This window comes from Cyanistes caeruleus, chromosome 4 (assembly GCF_971803275.1).
Source record: "Cyanistes caeruleus chromosome 4, bCyaCae1.hap1.1, whole genome shotgun sequence".
Lineage (NCBI taxonomy): Eukaryota > Metazoa > Chordata > Aves > Passeriformes > Paridae > Cyanistes > Cyanistes caeruleus.
In genome coordinates, this window is record NC_141704.1 from 57,128,627 (window position 1) to 57,143,423 (window position 14,797).

The 14,797-nt window shown below is 40.1% G+C and overlaps 1 protein-coding gene across 1 annotated transcript in view; it reads right to left on the minus strand.

The window, feature by feature from the left end:
- Positions 1–6,254: 6,254 nt before the first annotated feature.
- Positions 6,255–14,797, minus strand: part of PTN (pleiotrophin) — a 69,899-nt gene continuing 61,356 nt past the window's right edge. Inside the window, exon 5 of the mRNA XM_086884900.1 lies at positions 6,255–7,328. Coding sequence (XP_086741026.1) covers positions 7,276–7,328 — 53 coding nt within the window. The 3' untranslated portion in view covers positions 6,255–7,275. The remainder of the gene's footprint in view (positions 7,329–14,797) is intronic.

Here is a 14,797-nt window from a genome sequence, read left to right on the forward strand (position 1 = left end):
ACCGATGGAATGGTTTTCATGGAGTAATTAACTACTTATTCTACGGTTTTAACTAGTAGTTGGACATGAAAAAAACCCAGAGAAATTGGAACGTAGCTTCTTTGTTCTCTCTTGAGTCTTAATCACCTCTCACCAAACACACACACACACATAACAAAGTCATTGTTAAAGTAAAACAGCATGAGCATGACAGGGCTGGGAATAAGGGCTTACTACTGCTTACCTGATCGTTTAATTTCTTTAAAAAAATCGAAGTCTTCATCTGTAATCCATCATTGTGTCAATATCACACAGGATGAAATAACTGTATACTGAAACAAGCTGCTTAAAAGAACTGAAAAGTGCCAGGAAATTGGGACAGACAGGCTTTAGTGGGCACAAACCAAAATTCCTGCTAGATTCACTTCCTGGCAGATCTCTTTCTACAGACCAAAACTTTTTCTAAATTTACAAATCTGTTTGTGTGACAAGCAACACCTATAGCTGATAAAAATTAGAATAACAAAGAGATACCATTAGGTACTGAGAATTAATTTAAGAAACTCCAGAAACAGTTCCCACAACCAAATGAGGACACCACATGTCTGTGTATTAGTTTATTTAATTCTTTATCGCCACTAAGAGCAAGTAAATTATGCTGATACAATTGGTAAACATATACATTCGCTAGAGCCCCCCCCAAAATCCCACAGAGCTAAGGGAAACATTAAGGGATGTTACAGGATTAATGCTTTCATTCTACAATATGGATATATGGCTTTCATACAAGTTTTAAAAAATTGAAAAGGTAACACACTGCTAGCTTACAAAATCAATATACAAACAGGAAAAAAAAACAAGAGGAAAAGGAACAGGAAAAGAAAGTAACCCATAGGAAGATATCATATAGCACTGGTTTAATAGATATATACAGAATTAGAAATCCATTGAACATGATATTCAGGCTTTGTTATTTTGACTTTCATTTCTCCTTTCAGTTTACTCAAACTACAAGAATTAATATGGTTTCTCTCTTATTTTTTCCATCTTATTTTACCCATTTTCCTCACTTTTTATTGGCAGAGAAAAAGACTTTTCCTGCCTATGTTTCTATGTTCACACCTTAACTTTGAAGCTTTGAACAATGTCTTTGTGTGTACTTGGTGTGACAGAAGAGAACATCACTGTGATAGTAAGTCCTTTTGGCCATTTCATTGGCATGTGTTTTGCATTTCCCTTGGACACAGCTATCCTTAAACTGAAGTGCTGGCAAGTGGGAAGAAATCTAGCTCTTCATCCTACTTGTGTATCCTCACTTAAATAACAGCACAGGACAAAAAGCTCCTTCATTTCAACCACAGCCTGAAAACGTGGCAGCACCGGTCGTGATTCGCATTCAGAGTTATGCATGCACCTTTCTAGAGTTCTGCTCCCCCCTGTATGAATGTGTAGATACATAAATACATATATATATATATATATATATATATATATATATATGCAGTGTGCACGTGTGTGTGTTTAAAGAGCTGCTGTGTCTGATGCTGACAGCTGCTTTAGGTGGATTCTAGCTCTAAGCTGCAGCCTGTCTCTTCCTCAGGCCGCCTCAGCAACCACAACACACTCTGGACTACCACAGCCATTTCCTTCAGCTGTAAAAGTCCAGATGAACTGAGTAATTGTAATATAGGGAGTGCAGTGAATGACCTAATGAGAAAAGTTAAATAATGTCTTGTTGCCAGGTAGATTAGAGTGAGAGAGGTCAATCAGCGAAATTAATTGAATGAAATTTGCTGTGGGTAAGACAGCCCTGCAGAGGCTACCCATTTTCCTAGCTTTCTGTCACTGAATTCAGGATTAAATGTTTTGTACTTTAAACATTTTAACTTTAATTTACATTTTAACTTTCAATTACTTCAGAAATGGGAATACTTGTGAGCCTCTGTTTTTATCTCACCAATAAATCCACTCATTGGACAGTTGTCAGTTTTGTTGTGGGTTTTGCTTGTTATGATGGGGTTTTTTTTAAGAAAGGAGTCAAATCTGTAAGTACAGGTTTTTTCATATACAATTCACTCAAAGCTAAGTGATTTAAAGGCTAGGAGGTACTTACAGAGTTCTTTAGCTATGTGGGACTCCAAGCACTCCATATTTAAATGGCAAACTACAGAAAGGGCTAAAGGATTGCACAACCCCAGCAATGAGATAATAATAGTCAAATATAGTGGAATTCTCATGTTTTCCCAGAATTTTGCTCAGTTCAGAGTGATGAGGCCACAAGACAGACAGCCATTTGTGAAGAGTAGCAGAAAGGGGCCATTAGGAAAATCATTAGATTTGAGCATTGTTTAGTTCTTGTCCAAAAGCAAAGTTTGATGCTCCTATGAATGAGACTACCTACATCTTCTCCAAATGCAAACACCCAGGGGTAGAAAAGGCTCTCTCCATGCTCCACACCTGCTCAGGCAGGCAAGGCTTTAACTATCCATGAAACTCTGTGCACCATGATAATTTGATGATAAAAGGGGACAGTGTAAAGGATACAGCTTTTTACCCCTATTTGTCTAGTTAAGGTGTTTTTCTGTTTTCTGGAATTTTGTTTGTTTGTTTGTTTGAAGGCAGACACTCCTGCATCAATGTCTCTGATTTCAGAGATGAACATTTGATAATTTCTATTCCCTGGGAAGCTTTGACAAGCTTATGATGAAAGTTTTACCAGGAATCCACCCTCCCAGGAAATCCAGGGACTCTTTTTTGCTCATTATCATATTTCCTTGTTCATTGTCATACAGTGATTAACAAGTTGCTACTGTGTCTTTTAATTTCAGAAGTACACAGCTGGAGGAAATTGATGGTATGGGCTTCCTGGGGCTGTTTTGCAACAATCCAGGAAGAAATGGAGAATGTAGGCTCAAGGATGAGGAAAGATCAGCAAAATCCACAGAAGTTTAACTGAGAAGTAGTACGCCTCAGAAGAACTGACAGAAAACCTACAAATGCTATCAAAATTATGGATAAGAGTGGAAAGGCAGGCAACAGGTATAGCCTGTCTCTGCAAAGAAGAGAACTCAGTCTCAACTTCAGAGAAGTGCTGTCCTAGAGAATTAAAATGGATTTGATACAAAATACCAACCCCCACTGACATACTGCTTCCCCTCCTCAGTAGGATTTGGGAGACATGGAAGACTGCTGTGTGGTACCAAAGTGGTGTACACCTCACCAATATATTGCTTTAGAAAAGTGTTTACATAGTTAATGTCACTGCAGTTCCTAGACTGAGGGAAAATCAAGTTGTTGTCCCACCCTCAACATTGGCATTAGCCTATATATTATTGTCTCCTTTTGACTGCCTCCACTTGAACATTTTCTTTTGAGGCTGGAGTGGGACCTTGCTTCTCTGCAAGACTTTACATTTTATTTGTTTTCATTAAGGCACAAATCAGGGAAAGCATAAAAACAAATGTGCCAACCAGTAGTTCTGCCCTCTGCACATAAGAAGCATGCAACAGAAATTGATAAAAAACGCTCCTGACTTCCTATCTGTCTCTTCTTGACCAACTCTCCAAAGCTGCCTGTATATATATTTTATAATTGTTATTCTTCCATTTCTTCTATCTTTTCTCCTTTGAAAAACAGCCTAGAATGTCATTATGGAATTAGAAGAAGAAAATCAGTAAATTACAATTTAGTATCTACCTGCATGTACAACAAACATTTTCCCTTCCTGGAGCCTTTCCCAGAAGTTTTGCTGCACTTAACAGACTGTTAAATAGGCCAGGCTGAGAAGCAATGACTCTCATTTACTATGGGCATTTCTGTCAGAAGACATGTCTAAGTCAGAAAATGTCCCAGTCCTCAAATACTTCTTTAAATCAAGATAGAACTGAAAGAAGCATTGCCTCAGCTTAATTAGAGAAAGGGAAGAGAGATATACCTAAATATACCCAAATATATTCAGGTTTAAGCTCACTGGAATCCACAGTCTGGGTGCAGATTCATCCATAGTTGATGTTCAGCAACTCACCCATCTCTTTCCTAAGAGATTTGAGTGCTCAGAAAAAGGCTGTCATTTCAGGGATTTTTATCACCTCCCCACACTCCATTACAGCTGTAGCAAATGAAGATGTAAACCACTCCTCAAGAGGGACATTCATGAAAAAAATTTCTGTCTGTTAAACTAGGTAAGCAACACATCTATGCTAAGTCATTTTTCACTGTAATAGGATAGCACCAAGAGGGTAAACACGTTTTTCATCTGAAGTAGCTGCTCCCACAGCACTGTCAGAGAAGCTTGCCCTCCCAAAGCAGGGAGGGGAGAAGATTAGAAAGCAAATAAGGAGAAGTTTCAGAATGACTGAAGTAGAAACTGATCAAGATGGGTGGGAAGAGGTTTTGTTCAGAATCTTGCCTTTTGCTTTCTTGATAATGTCTCTAGTGAAACAAGGGCTCCTTCTATTTGTTGGGAGCCTCCTTTTAGACCTGACCTGACTGACCTATTCAATCTTCCTCCTCTGTGTTCTGCCATAAATTACTTTATCACCTCCTGCAAAGCTAGACTTTCCACTGAATGTTTTCTTCTGGCTTATTGGAAATTTTCTTTGTTTTAAATTTGTACAGTATTACTCCAATTGCTGTCAGCAATAAGATGCCAAAATAGATCCGAACATATGTGGCTGAGTCGCACATAAGAAATGTTCTCCTATTTCACACCCCTTGCTGCATTTTCTTCTGGTATTTTTTCGTTTTGTTTCCTTGTTTTCTGTAAACTCTCTCCATGAAGGCCCTATGCCACCATGGGAACATTACTGGCTTCCTTCAAAAACTATTAGGAATGTTCCTTTAACAAGCCAGATGGGCAATTAAACAAAAGGACCATAAGGTGTCAGAGGAAACACAGGGGGATTTATTGTTTTTATACTCACAGAGGTGGAAATAAGAAGTCACATCTAAGGTTTGCTAAAGGACAATCGAAGTGCTGGTCTCAACATCATTCCCAATTCCTGCCAGCTCCCTATGAAACATGGACTAGATTAACCAGTGTGAGACAATGGTGCAACAGTGTTTGCACTCAAAGCTGAGCCACTTTAAGTGAACTGATGCAGCATTTAGACAGACAAACCTTTGGTGATTGAAAAAAAGTTTCCTTCTCCCTTTGCTTTCAATCAGACCTACCAAACCATTAGTTTAAGTCTGAGGCACAAGCACAGGTAGACCTGATTAGACAATGAAGAAACCAAATAGCACCCAGAACCACCTAAATATGAGCCTTTATGATTTCAGATTTGGTCATTGCACATCCACCATGTGTGGGGGACATTTTTAACTATACCACGGACTCAAGTATGTCTAACAGCACAGTCAAAATAACAAGGACATCAACACAGACTGCAAAACACACCCAAGGAGTCTGGGAAATAATTGTGAGGCTAGTCTACCTTAAGCTATGTGCAGCCTTGGTTAGCAGGCTTCAGGAGTGTTTGTGTTTGGGAACAGAAGGACTTGCCTCACCGTGAGTCCAGATCAGCCATACCCTCCACCTGAGAAAGAAGAGGGCGAGCTCTACAATTGTTACAAGGTTTTTTTTTGCATAGAAAAGGGGAGTGATGTTAGTATGAAAAACAAACCAAAACTCTGCTTGTCTACAAGCTAATCCCAAGAGAGAAATGTGATTTACTCAGAACACAGCCTGCAGCAGCTTCACTGAAGTCAGTGGGTGCCATGCAGGAGTAAAAGGGAGACTATTCCTCTTGACCAGCAGGCAAGCCTGCAGCCTACACAAATGGCAAAGCTTATTTCTTGCTGCTGAATTTTAAGATTTAGAATTCTGAAGCAATGATTTTGGACTTAATTTGGGCACTGAAATCCCTCATGTTTCCTCTAAAAATTTTGGTCTGCTTGTTGACAGCTCATTAAACAGCCCTTTACCTTGAGACAGACCAGACATTTGTCAGATCTTTTTTCTACTTTTTCTCTCAGGATTCAGAATCATTTAAATTAGGTAAAATTGAACAAATAGAAAAAACAGCTGGTTGTATTTTTTCTTTGTTTTTTCCTCTGTAGACTATATTAAAAAAAAAAATCACAACTAATTTTATGTTGACTGAGCTTTTTCCAAGGTCTTTTAACTTATAAAAAAAATGGAAGAAAGTAAAATAAACTGGTTTTGTATTTCCCTTCTATTTTACTAAAAAATAAACTAAAAATAATTTCATTCCTATTGGTTTCAGGTCCCACAAATTGTCCCTTTTTTGGTCAAAAAGATGAACTACCCCTGGTGGCTTCCAAACAGATTTCTCCTTTTATTTCCCACCAGTCATACTATTTTTTACCCAGCTATAATTAAGATCAACAGGAATATTGCCACTGATGTGAAAGGGAGATGGGTCAAGCAGAATCACAACAATTTCAACTAGATCTCATATGAAAAGGATTTTCCCCCTTCTGTCAAAATGAACAAATAAAATACAGCATTTTTCATCTTTTATAGGTGAAACAGAGGTCACTACCATCCACCAACATTGACATGCTGAAAAGTGGAAAGTTTTGTCATCGTTCCACTTTAAAAAAATCATTGCTAGAAAAATCATGAAAAATTAGGACTCTTTTATGTCCAATTGTTGAAAGATTTTAGATTTACTGCCAACATTAAAAATATGGTTAAGGAAAAGAGCATTACTGGTTTTTATCTGTAGATGGTGACATTTTGGAATGAACATTAAGCACACATCCAAGAAAATCCCATACTTGTAAATACTCAACAAAATGCCCCCATCCTTTCCTTAAGCAAACAGTTTCATACAGTTATGCAGATGTAATCAGAGATTAAGAAACAGGCCTTAGTTTTTCAGATATAAGGTCCCAATCTTAAGTATAAATGCATCCAGCCAGAGTTCTATGTTCACACAGGGTACCACTGGCTTCAGCAGAGCTCCACACAGGCTCAGGTTCTGCTTGCATGGACTAATTACCAGATTGAGACCTATGGCAAGACTTGAGAAAAAAAAAAAATCATTTTAAAAACCTCTACATTGTTCAATATAAAATAGACATAATTTTCTAAATGAGTTTGGAGTCCTTTATTACAGGCCTCTAAAAATTGTTGTTAGGGTTATACATTAAAAATGCTAAAGTAATAAAAAAAAAAAGGATTTTTTTTTTTTCTGTGTTTGCTTTTTTTCCTTCTATGGTACCATTAAGCTATAAATAATTTTAGGATAAAATGCCTAGGTATAAATGAAACTGTTAACTGATCACGTTTGCTGATGTCCCTTTCTCACGCTGCCCGAGTTGATTCCATTAATCCAGCATCTTCTCTTGTTTCTTGCCTTCCTTTTTCTTCTTCTTGGATTCTGTCAAGATATAACAAAAACAATAAAAAAACCCCAGTGTCTAGCAAGCACTGCAATAAATTTCACTTAACACCTGTGGAAGCTCCCCTTTTTTTTTTTTTTTTTTCTTTCTCTCCATGCACATAAGTATTGTTTCCACATTTTGAACAAAGAAAGGGAAAAGAGAAGGAAAAGAAGAAAAATAACAGGAAAGGCGAAGGCAGTAGAGAAGACAGAGAGGGAGTTGCATGTTCCATTCAGAACCCTCCCTATCTGAGGGGCTGACCCTGTTTGGCATGCAAAGCATTGTCTCAGGAACTTGCTTGGAAAATAGGGAAACAGCAGGCATCTCCTGGAGAAACCGGGTCACGGCTCAGTGGAGAGCTGGAAGAAAGCGCTGCACACACTACCCACACATATACCCTTGCCCTGCTTCCTCTCTGTCTCATTGTGAGTCTTTGGCTTTCTCTGAATGTGCCAGCAGCTCCAGAGCATGGGGAGAAAGCTCTCTTGTTTCTCCAGCTCCTCCAGTGCCAGCCCAGCCCCGTTCCCTGGGGACAGACACCTATGTGCACTCAGGAGGCTGGGCTGGGGTCATGGAGCACGGCCTGTCCAGCCAGCTGACACTGCTGGGATGGGCAAAGCACCTGCTTCTCTAACTCATTTAGGGTAAATTAGGGAATGATGGGAAGGTCCAAGTGTTGCACTAGCACCTGCACCAACTTTCACTGTACTCCAGAGCAGTGTGGTGTTCGACAGGTAAAGGAAATTCACAGAGGGACCTTGGAAATTAAGAGGATTAGGTACTCTTGTGTCACATGTCACCTTGTAACAGGGAAAATAACAGCTCTCATGGGGAACATGAGTAAATCCTCATTGATACCAGCACAAAACAGTGCAACAGGTACCACAGAGAGATGGAAACAGAGCTTCTGTGAAACATCTTTCCTGGAACCAAAACAGCAAGCAAGCAGACCCAGGTTTGCCCTAACCCAGATTTCATTAACCAAACCAAGCAAAACTATCATAGAGTCATAGAATACACTGAGTTAGAAGGGATCCAGGAGGATCACTGAGTGCAGCTACTGGCCCTGAACAGGACCACCCAAAAAAATCACACCATGTTGCCTGAGAAGGCTGTCCAAGCACTCCTTGAACTCTGCCATTCTTGTTGCCATGAGCACCACCTCTGGTTACATAACAACTATCACCTTGAATGAGAAAACAAGCACTTAAGGTGGGACTGTTATCTGTGAATATGATTCTTTTCCCTCTGACTCATTTACACAGTCAGGCACAGAATCACCAGTTGTGGTAAAAACAGCTTATTTCTACTGAAGCCAAGGCAACTACACCAACATCTTTCATGTATGGATAGGGCCAGGTACCTCCAGCAGAAGGAAAACTTAGGCTACCACAATTCTCTGATGATTGTTTTTCCTCTTTCCTAGTGTTTCAAACCAACGTTTTTTCTTCACCTGTTATATAACAAGATGAAAATTATTTCAAATAATCCTTTAGTCAAAGCAAAAAAAAAACAACAAACAACTAAACTTGTTTAGTCATATAATCTCCTCTAAAATCCCCTTCCCTTAAAAACTTTGCTTAACTTTCAAAGGGATAATAATTTAAAAGAAGTAATAATTTGTCTTCATTTAAAAAATAATTTTCCCCCCTGCCTTTGCATGTGCCTGTGTGTGCGTGCTTGCATGTGCATCTGAATGTCTGTGGTCTGGAGCTGTTCACAAAATCTGACATTTCAAAAAAGTAGTATTTCATTGAGTTAGTACCTAATTTGCTTTCAGCAACAGCTTTTCCCCCCCAGTAAACTTCCTGAAACTGTCCTCAACCTCTTTTACCCACATCCTCCACCTCCTCTAATTTTGCCTCTCTATAAGAATGACCCTCCTGAATTCTATATTGATTGCACTCTCCCTCACACTTTGAAAGAAACAGGGGCATTTTATCAATCAGACCAGCACTGGAACCTGTGAAATTTATTTAGACCCAGCACAAGCAGCAGGGCACAATGCAGACTTCAAACAGATTTAATAAGAGTGAAAAAGACATATAAATGCAGGGAAACTGCTAACAGGACTCTGCTGGAGAGTTTGTGCAGCTCATGGTAGGAATGAGGTCAGCACCAGGAGAAGGCCTGGGCTGGAGTCCTGTGAGTGCACCAGGTTCCCATCCTCACTGGACCTGAAGTACCATACAGCCCACTGTTCATCCATTTGCACTAAATGCCCGTGGGTTCACATCTCTTCCTTTCTCAAGTTCTCCTCCCCTTTGTCTCCCTCGTGGCGATTTGCACGCCATCCAAACTGCCAAACCCATCTACCTACAAAGACAAGTGACTCTGTTTTGGGCCTCAGCAGAGTAAAACTGTGCCAGATGGAATTCCTCCCTCATTAAAAGTACTCACACCATCACAGCTTCATCTTTCAGACAGGTAATCTGGATTGATGCACAGCATATTTGCTCCATGAAATGGCAAGCATACACACAATTGTGGGAGTATTAGAAAAAGAAAAGAAAAAAGGAAACTGCCCAAGTATCTCCCAGCCCTTAGGCTCTTTTAAAATTCCCACCACAGACACCAATACACATGTGCTGACCCATGAAAATGTTGATGTTCATATGCTCATGGACAAGTCTACTCACAGCTACACTATTGTCACCCTGAAAATTAAAGCCTGCTGAAAATGTTTTCATAGTTCCAGTTACTTTCCGATGGAAGTTCTGTAAACATAAGTTATTTATCACATTCCTTCTAAGAAACATCTTTTCATGGATGCTTCATGTGACCAGTGTGCTTGGCAAGGTGGCAACTTAATTATTAATCCCTGGTCATTGTTGAGAATCTATAAATACTGGAGTCAGAGAATAAAGGTGCCTTCTTCTGTTCTGATACTGAGTGGTGTTCATGTGAAACGTTTTGTGTCCTCTAGCAACACACTTTACCTGTTTTGATTATGATCAGACTATGGTATATCCATGGCTAACAATGTATAAAGTTGCTTTAAGATGCACTTTGCTCATGTTTTTTCATTTCTCAACATACTCTGCATCTGTGTCATTCAGGCTATTATTATCCTCACTTCTGTTCACCCTAGGCTACGATTTCCACTTTTAGGACATGCTGCTGGGTCATAGCCACACTGGGAACCACATCACCCTGATCACCCTGCCAGTGCTACCCTCCCCAGGGTAACCAGGCATGACTGAAAGGGTCACCATGCTCAAAGGGCTGACAAATTGAGAGTATAATGCCAGTTGTCTGCCAGCTTATCAGTCCCATACTCCAGCATCAGCCACTTAAGTTGGGGAAAGATCCCCTAAGTAGACTGAGTCCAACAGTCCCATTCAGTTTCCTATTCCCTACGTGAAAACGATCAAAATTCAATTCAGGTTAGCACAGATTGGATGTTAACACCTTTTGTTCAGCCATTTCCTACCAGGCATCTTAACGTGGTCCCATCAGAAATTATAGTCACCCACTAAGCAGAGCCCACTGAGACAGCCTTTATGATGGGGAAGCCACTAAGCTGGTTCCACATCTCAGCAGCGCTGCAAAGCAGCATGACCCCAGCAGCACTCACCACTGAGCCAGAGGGAAGCAGGAAAAGCTGCCCAGTGAGCAAGGACTACCCTGAGCAAAAGCCTGCCATTTGCAGGAGCTTTGGCCCTACAGCAGCCTCCTCCACCTCACCCACCCTGCCAAGAGCAGTATTCCCACCGGCAGAGGCACAGATCTGTGCACCAGCTGTCCTTTGCCTTCAGGGAATGTGTGTGCTGCAGACAAGTGCTACCAAAAATACAGAGAGACACTATGGTAAAATCACTTAACTCAAACTGAAACTCAGCTGTGAAACTCACACCAGCCCACACAGAATTTGAAGCTGAATCTATCCACTGCCCTTTTAGCTTTCAAGTTAGGTGGCCCATTTGTGCCAGACACCACTTGGAGGTATGTTTATGAGCTATCTACAGTAGAATTCGGGGTCCAGAGGGGCAGGACCAAAGCAAAAAGCAGGATGAAAATCCTGGATTTCAGAAGAGCAGCCTTTGGTCAGTTCAGGGACCCTCAGCCAGGCTAAGTATCCTGGACCAGGGCACACACAAGGAGCAAATTCCAAATGCCTGGTAGTCCCTGCAGTGTGCAACACCCAGGCATCACACAGCCACTCTGCTCCCCCAGAGCCACCACACTTCCAGCAAGATAAAAAACAAACAGCCCTGCAGGAGCAAACTGTGTCAATGCACAGGCACTGCATTATCTCATCCTTCATCACCAGAATAACAAATTGTCGCAAGACTTAGAATTACCCACAGGATTAAAAACTGGTCATGGATTAGCACTAGACTCACTTTCTGTGGGCTAAGATGACCAATAACAAAAATTCCAGTCAGAGTCTTAGTGAGTAAACAAGTTAATTTCATTAACAGAACTTTCTCTATGCAATTTGGAATTGCAGCAGTCCTCTTTAGACAGTCATCTTTATTCCAGAACCTCATTCTTACTATGCAAGCAGCAAATGAAAGTAATTCAGTTGAACAGGAGCCACACACCATTTGAAGCCACTCTTAATGTATAAGGCACAAAAGGGAGGTAATTACATTTTAATGGAAGTCAATCTTTGTAAGCCAAGATTTGCAGGTCTTTATTTTCATTTGTTGGAAAGAAGGTAACAATTCACTCCTGGCACTGCTGAACTCCTGTGTATAAAAGTCAAGCAGTGCCCCCAAAAGCAATATAAATTATTCAAAGTAGCCAAAGCTGTACTGATGGAAGGTTAGAGTAAAAAACTTCCAGATCAGATGCTCAGGATACAATTTTCCCAGGGCCTAGCACTCATGCAGTCTTAGTAAGCTCAGAAGAAGGCATGTTTTAGAAAGGTCTCTCCATCTCTCAACTGCAGCAAATTTTCCAAGGCACCAGGCTGCTATGGTGGTAAAGGGCAATGGTGCCTTGGGGTGCAGGGAGCTTCTGAATTCTGGGGATGAAATGTCAGTCCCTGGGGAATGGAGAAGTCTTAACGTTGGTATAATCAATGATTTTATACCTTGGTAAAAACAAATCTCACCTTAAAGAGATTCACACTCCTGTCTAGGAACAGAAACTGCATTATCTTGTCATTTTCATGACTTTAAAAACTAATACCTGGATTTCTGAAAACCCTTTAAACATAGTATTTCTTTTTCTTGTAGAGGAAGAAAACTTTTCATGGCTTTCTAAATCCTTTCCTTCCTTTTTCCTGTACTACATACAGCTTTTATGTATCCCCAAAGGTTTAAGAAGGAAAAGCTATATTATGTTAGCAACTTTGCTCCCTAATGAATTCTTCTGAAAAGCTTCTTTGAGAAGCGCAGTTCTTCTGGACTGGGGGAAAAAAAACAATAATCCACCAGCTGAACAGCAGCAGAAGGCACCTCTCCAATTAATCAATGACCCTGATGCAACTTTTACTTCATTAATAGATCACAATTGATGTAGCCTTATCAGCTTTCTCTAGCTATCTGTGCTCCTCAATTTCCTAACACTTGTGCTCACTCCTCTCCATAAGGATTTGTCCTGCTTCTCATTTTGCTGAAGTTTTTTTTTGGATAGATTTTGATTTGTTCCCAGTTGAACACAAGACTGACTTGATTGAGACCTAAAGGCTGCAGCTGCCCCATTTAAGTCAGAAAGTCATGCTGCAAAGTGTGTTAGGAATGGGGAAGAGCCAGATTTATGCTTTTAACAAACACTGACATAATCTGACAAAGGAATAGAACCAAGTCACCACTCACAGAAAATGCGTCAATTTTTCTTTCTCACTGGAATTGCAAGAAGAAATAAATGTAAGGGAAAAAATAATCCAATTTGTTCTAAAATAAGCCACAAAACTCTGGAATGATCTTAGACAATCAGAAGCCATTTCCCGAATCTGACATACTAATATAAGACCTTTAAACCTTTTCCTTTAACATCCCAACTTAAACTAGTAAGGAATTACAGGGAGCTTTTATTTAAGAGACAATTTGCTGAAACCAAGGATTTTCATCAGAAAGGTCTCTCTTTGATGATTTTCTTCCTTCAAAAATTTGGGAGAAAATGTTTCAAAACTGCCTATGCAGAGGCACTCAAAAGACCACAAAGACACATGCAATTTCTGATTTTGCTAGATGGCCTAATAGCCAGAAGGCAAAGAACATGAAAGTTTCATCTCATTTTCTTTACATCTGTGTTAGCCCTTAAGATGTTAGATCTTAACAGTGAGTATTCAGAAGACTGCAATGGATAAACTTTTCAAGCCAAGGCTGTTTCACATCTGGAGTCTGCTAAAGGAATCTGGCTAACACTTTTAGAAGCAGTTCAATGTTCTTCCAGTTGGCTTCTCATCGACCTCAGGCACATTTGCACTGCTGCTTCTGGAGGGTAGGGACTTTCTCACTGTTCTTCATCATGTCCTGTGCTCAGCACAAGAGGGACACAGTCCCAGCTGGCTCTGCAGCCCCCTCTCTGTCTGTGCTGTACACAAGGTCCCTCTCAATGCCAGCAAGACAGGTACAGACTGATACATTCAGGGTTTACTTGCTTCATACACGTCTCTGCTGGAGACAGAAAGCTTTAATAATCCATTGGGACTTTAGTATAATGCCTACACAGCAAAAAGTTCAAACATGTCAAAGTGAGATCTGTGTTATATGTAAGTATATAAATATATATATAATATAAATGTTATTTATTGTGGTATAATGTGAATAGAGAACCTATTTTATTCAGTTAGCCCTTGAAAACCAGGCACATGCTCTTCTCAGCTGTGCTTTCTGCATCTGGCCCAGATGAGCCCTACCCTCGGGGCACAGGATAGAGCGTTGGCTTTGATCAGTGTTCCCCGCTCTGCAGAGATGCCTGCAAAAGTTTTGGAGTAAGCACAGATAGAAGGAAAGATAGAGAGATGGCAATGTGGAAAATGAGATGGAGGGATAAAGAAAGGAAAAAAAAAAAAAAAGCCTGAAAGGAAGTGAAGAAATAGGAAAAGGACAGAAGAGAAGAAACAGGGCATTCTTCTCTGTGTCACTGCTGAGAACAGTAATGAGGATAAACATTTGCTGATGGCACACCTTTTATCACAGCAAATCTCATAGCTTAAGGCATTTTCATGGCTCAAGGGCACTAACTGATGCCAAGGAGGCTGGGCTAAGCTCTTAGGAGCCAGGAAAGTGAGGCAATGAGCACATAACATAATTGATACACACAAATTTAAACTTACACCCACAAAGGTCTAAATTAAGCCCTAAAAGAAACTCCTGCAGGTACAACAATGTTAAATGAATGTTTGTCAGTACAAACCAGAGGGTCAGAAAAACACAGATGTTTAGGTTTCTGTGAAACATCACAGTGCTTTTCTTTCCAAAAACACCTGTAAAAGCTGCAGAACAACTGAAAATTGAAAAATATTTAGTTTAAAAAAATAAATATTCTCTCCCTTTCCTACATGCAT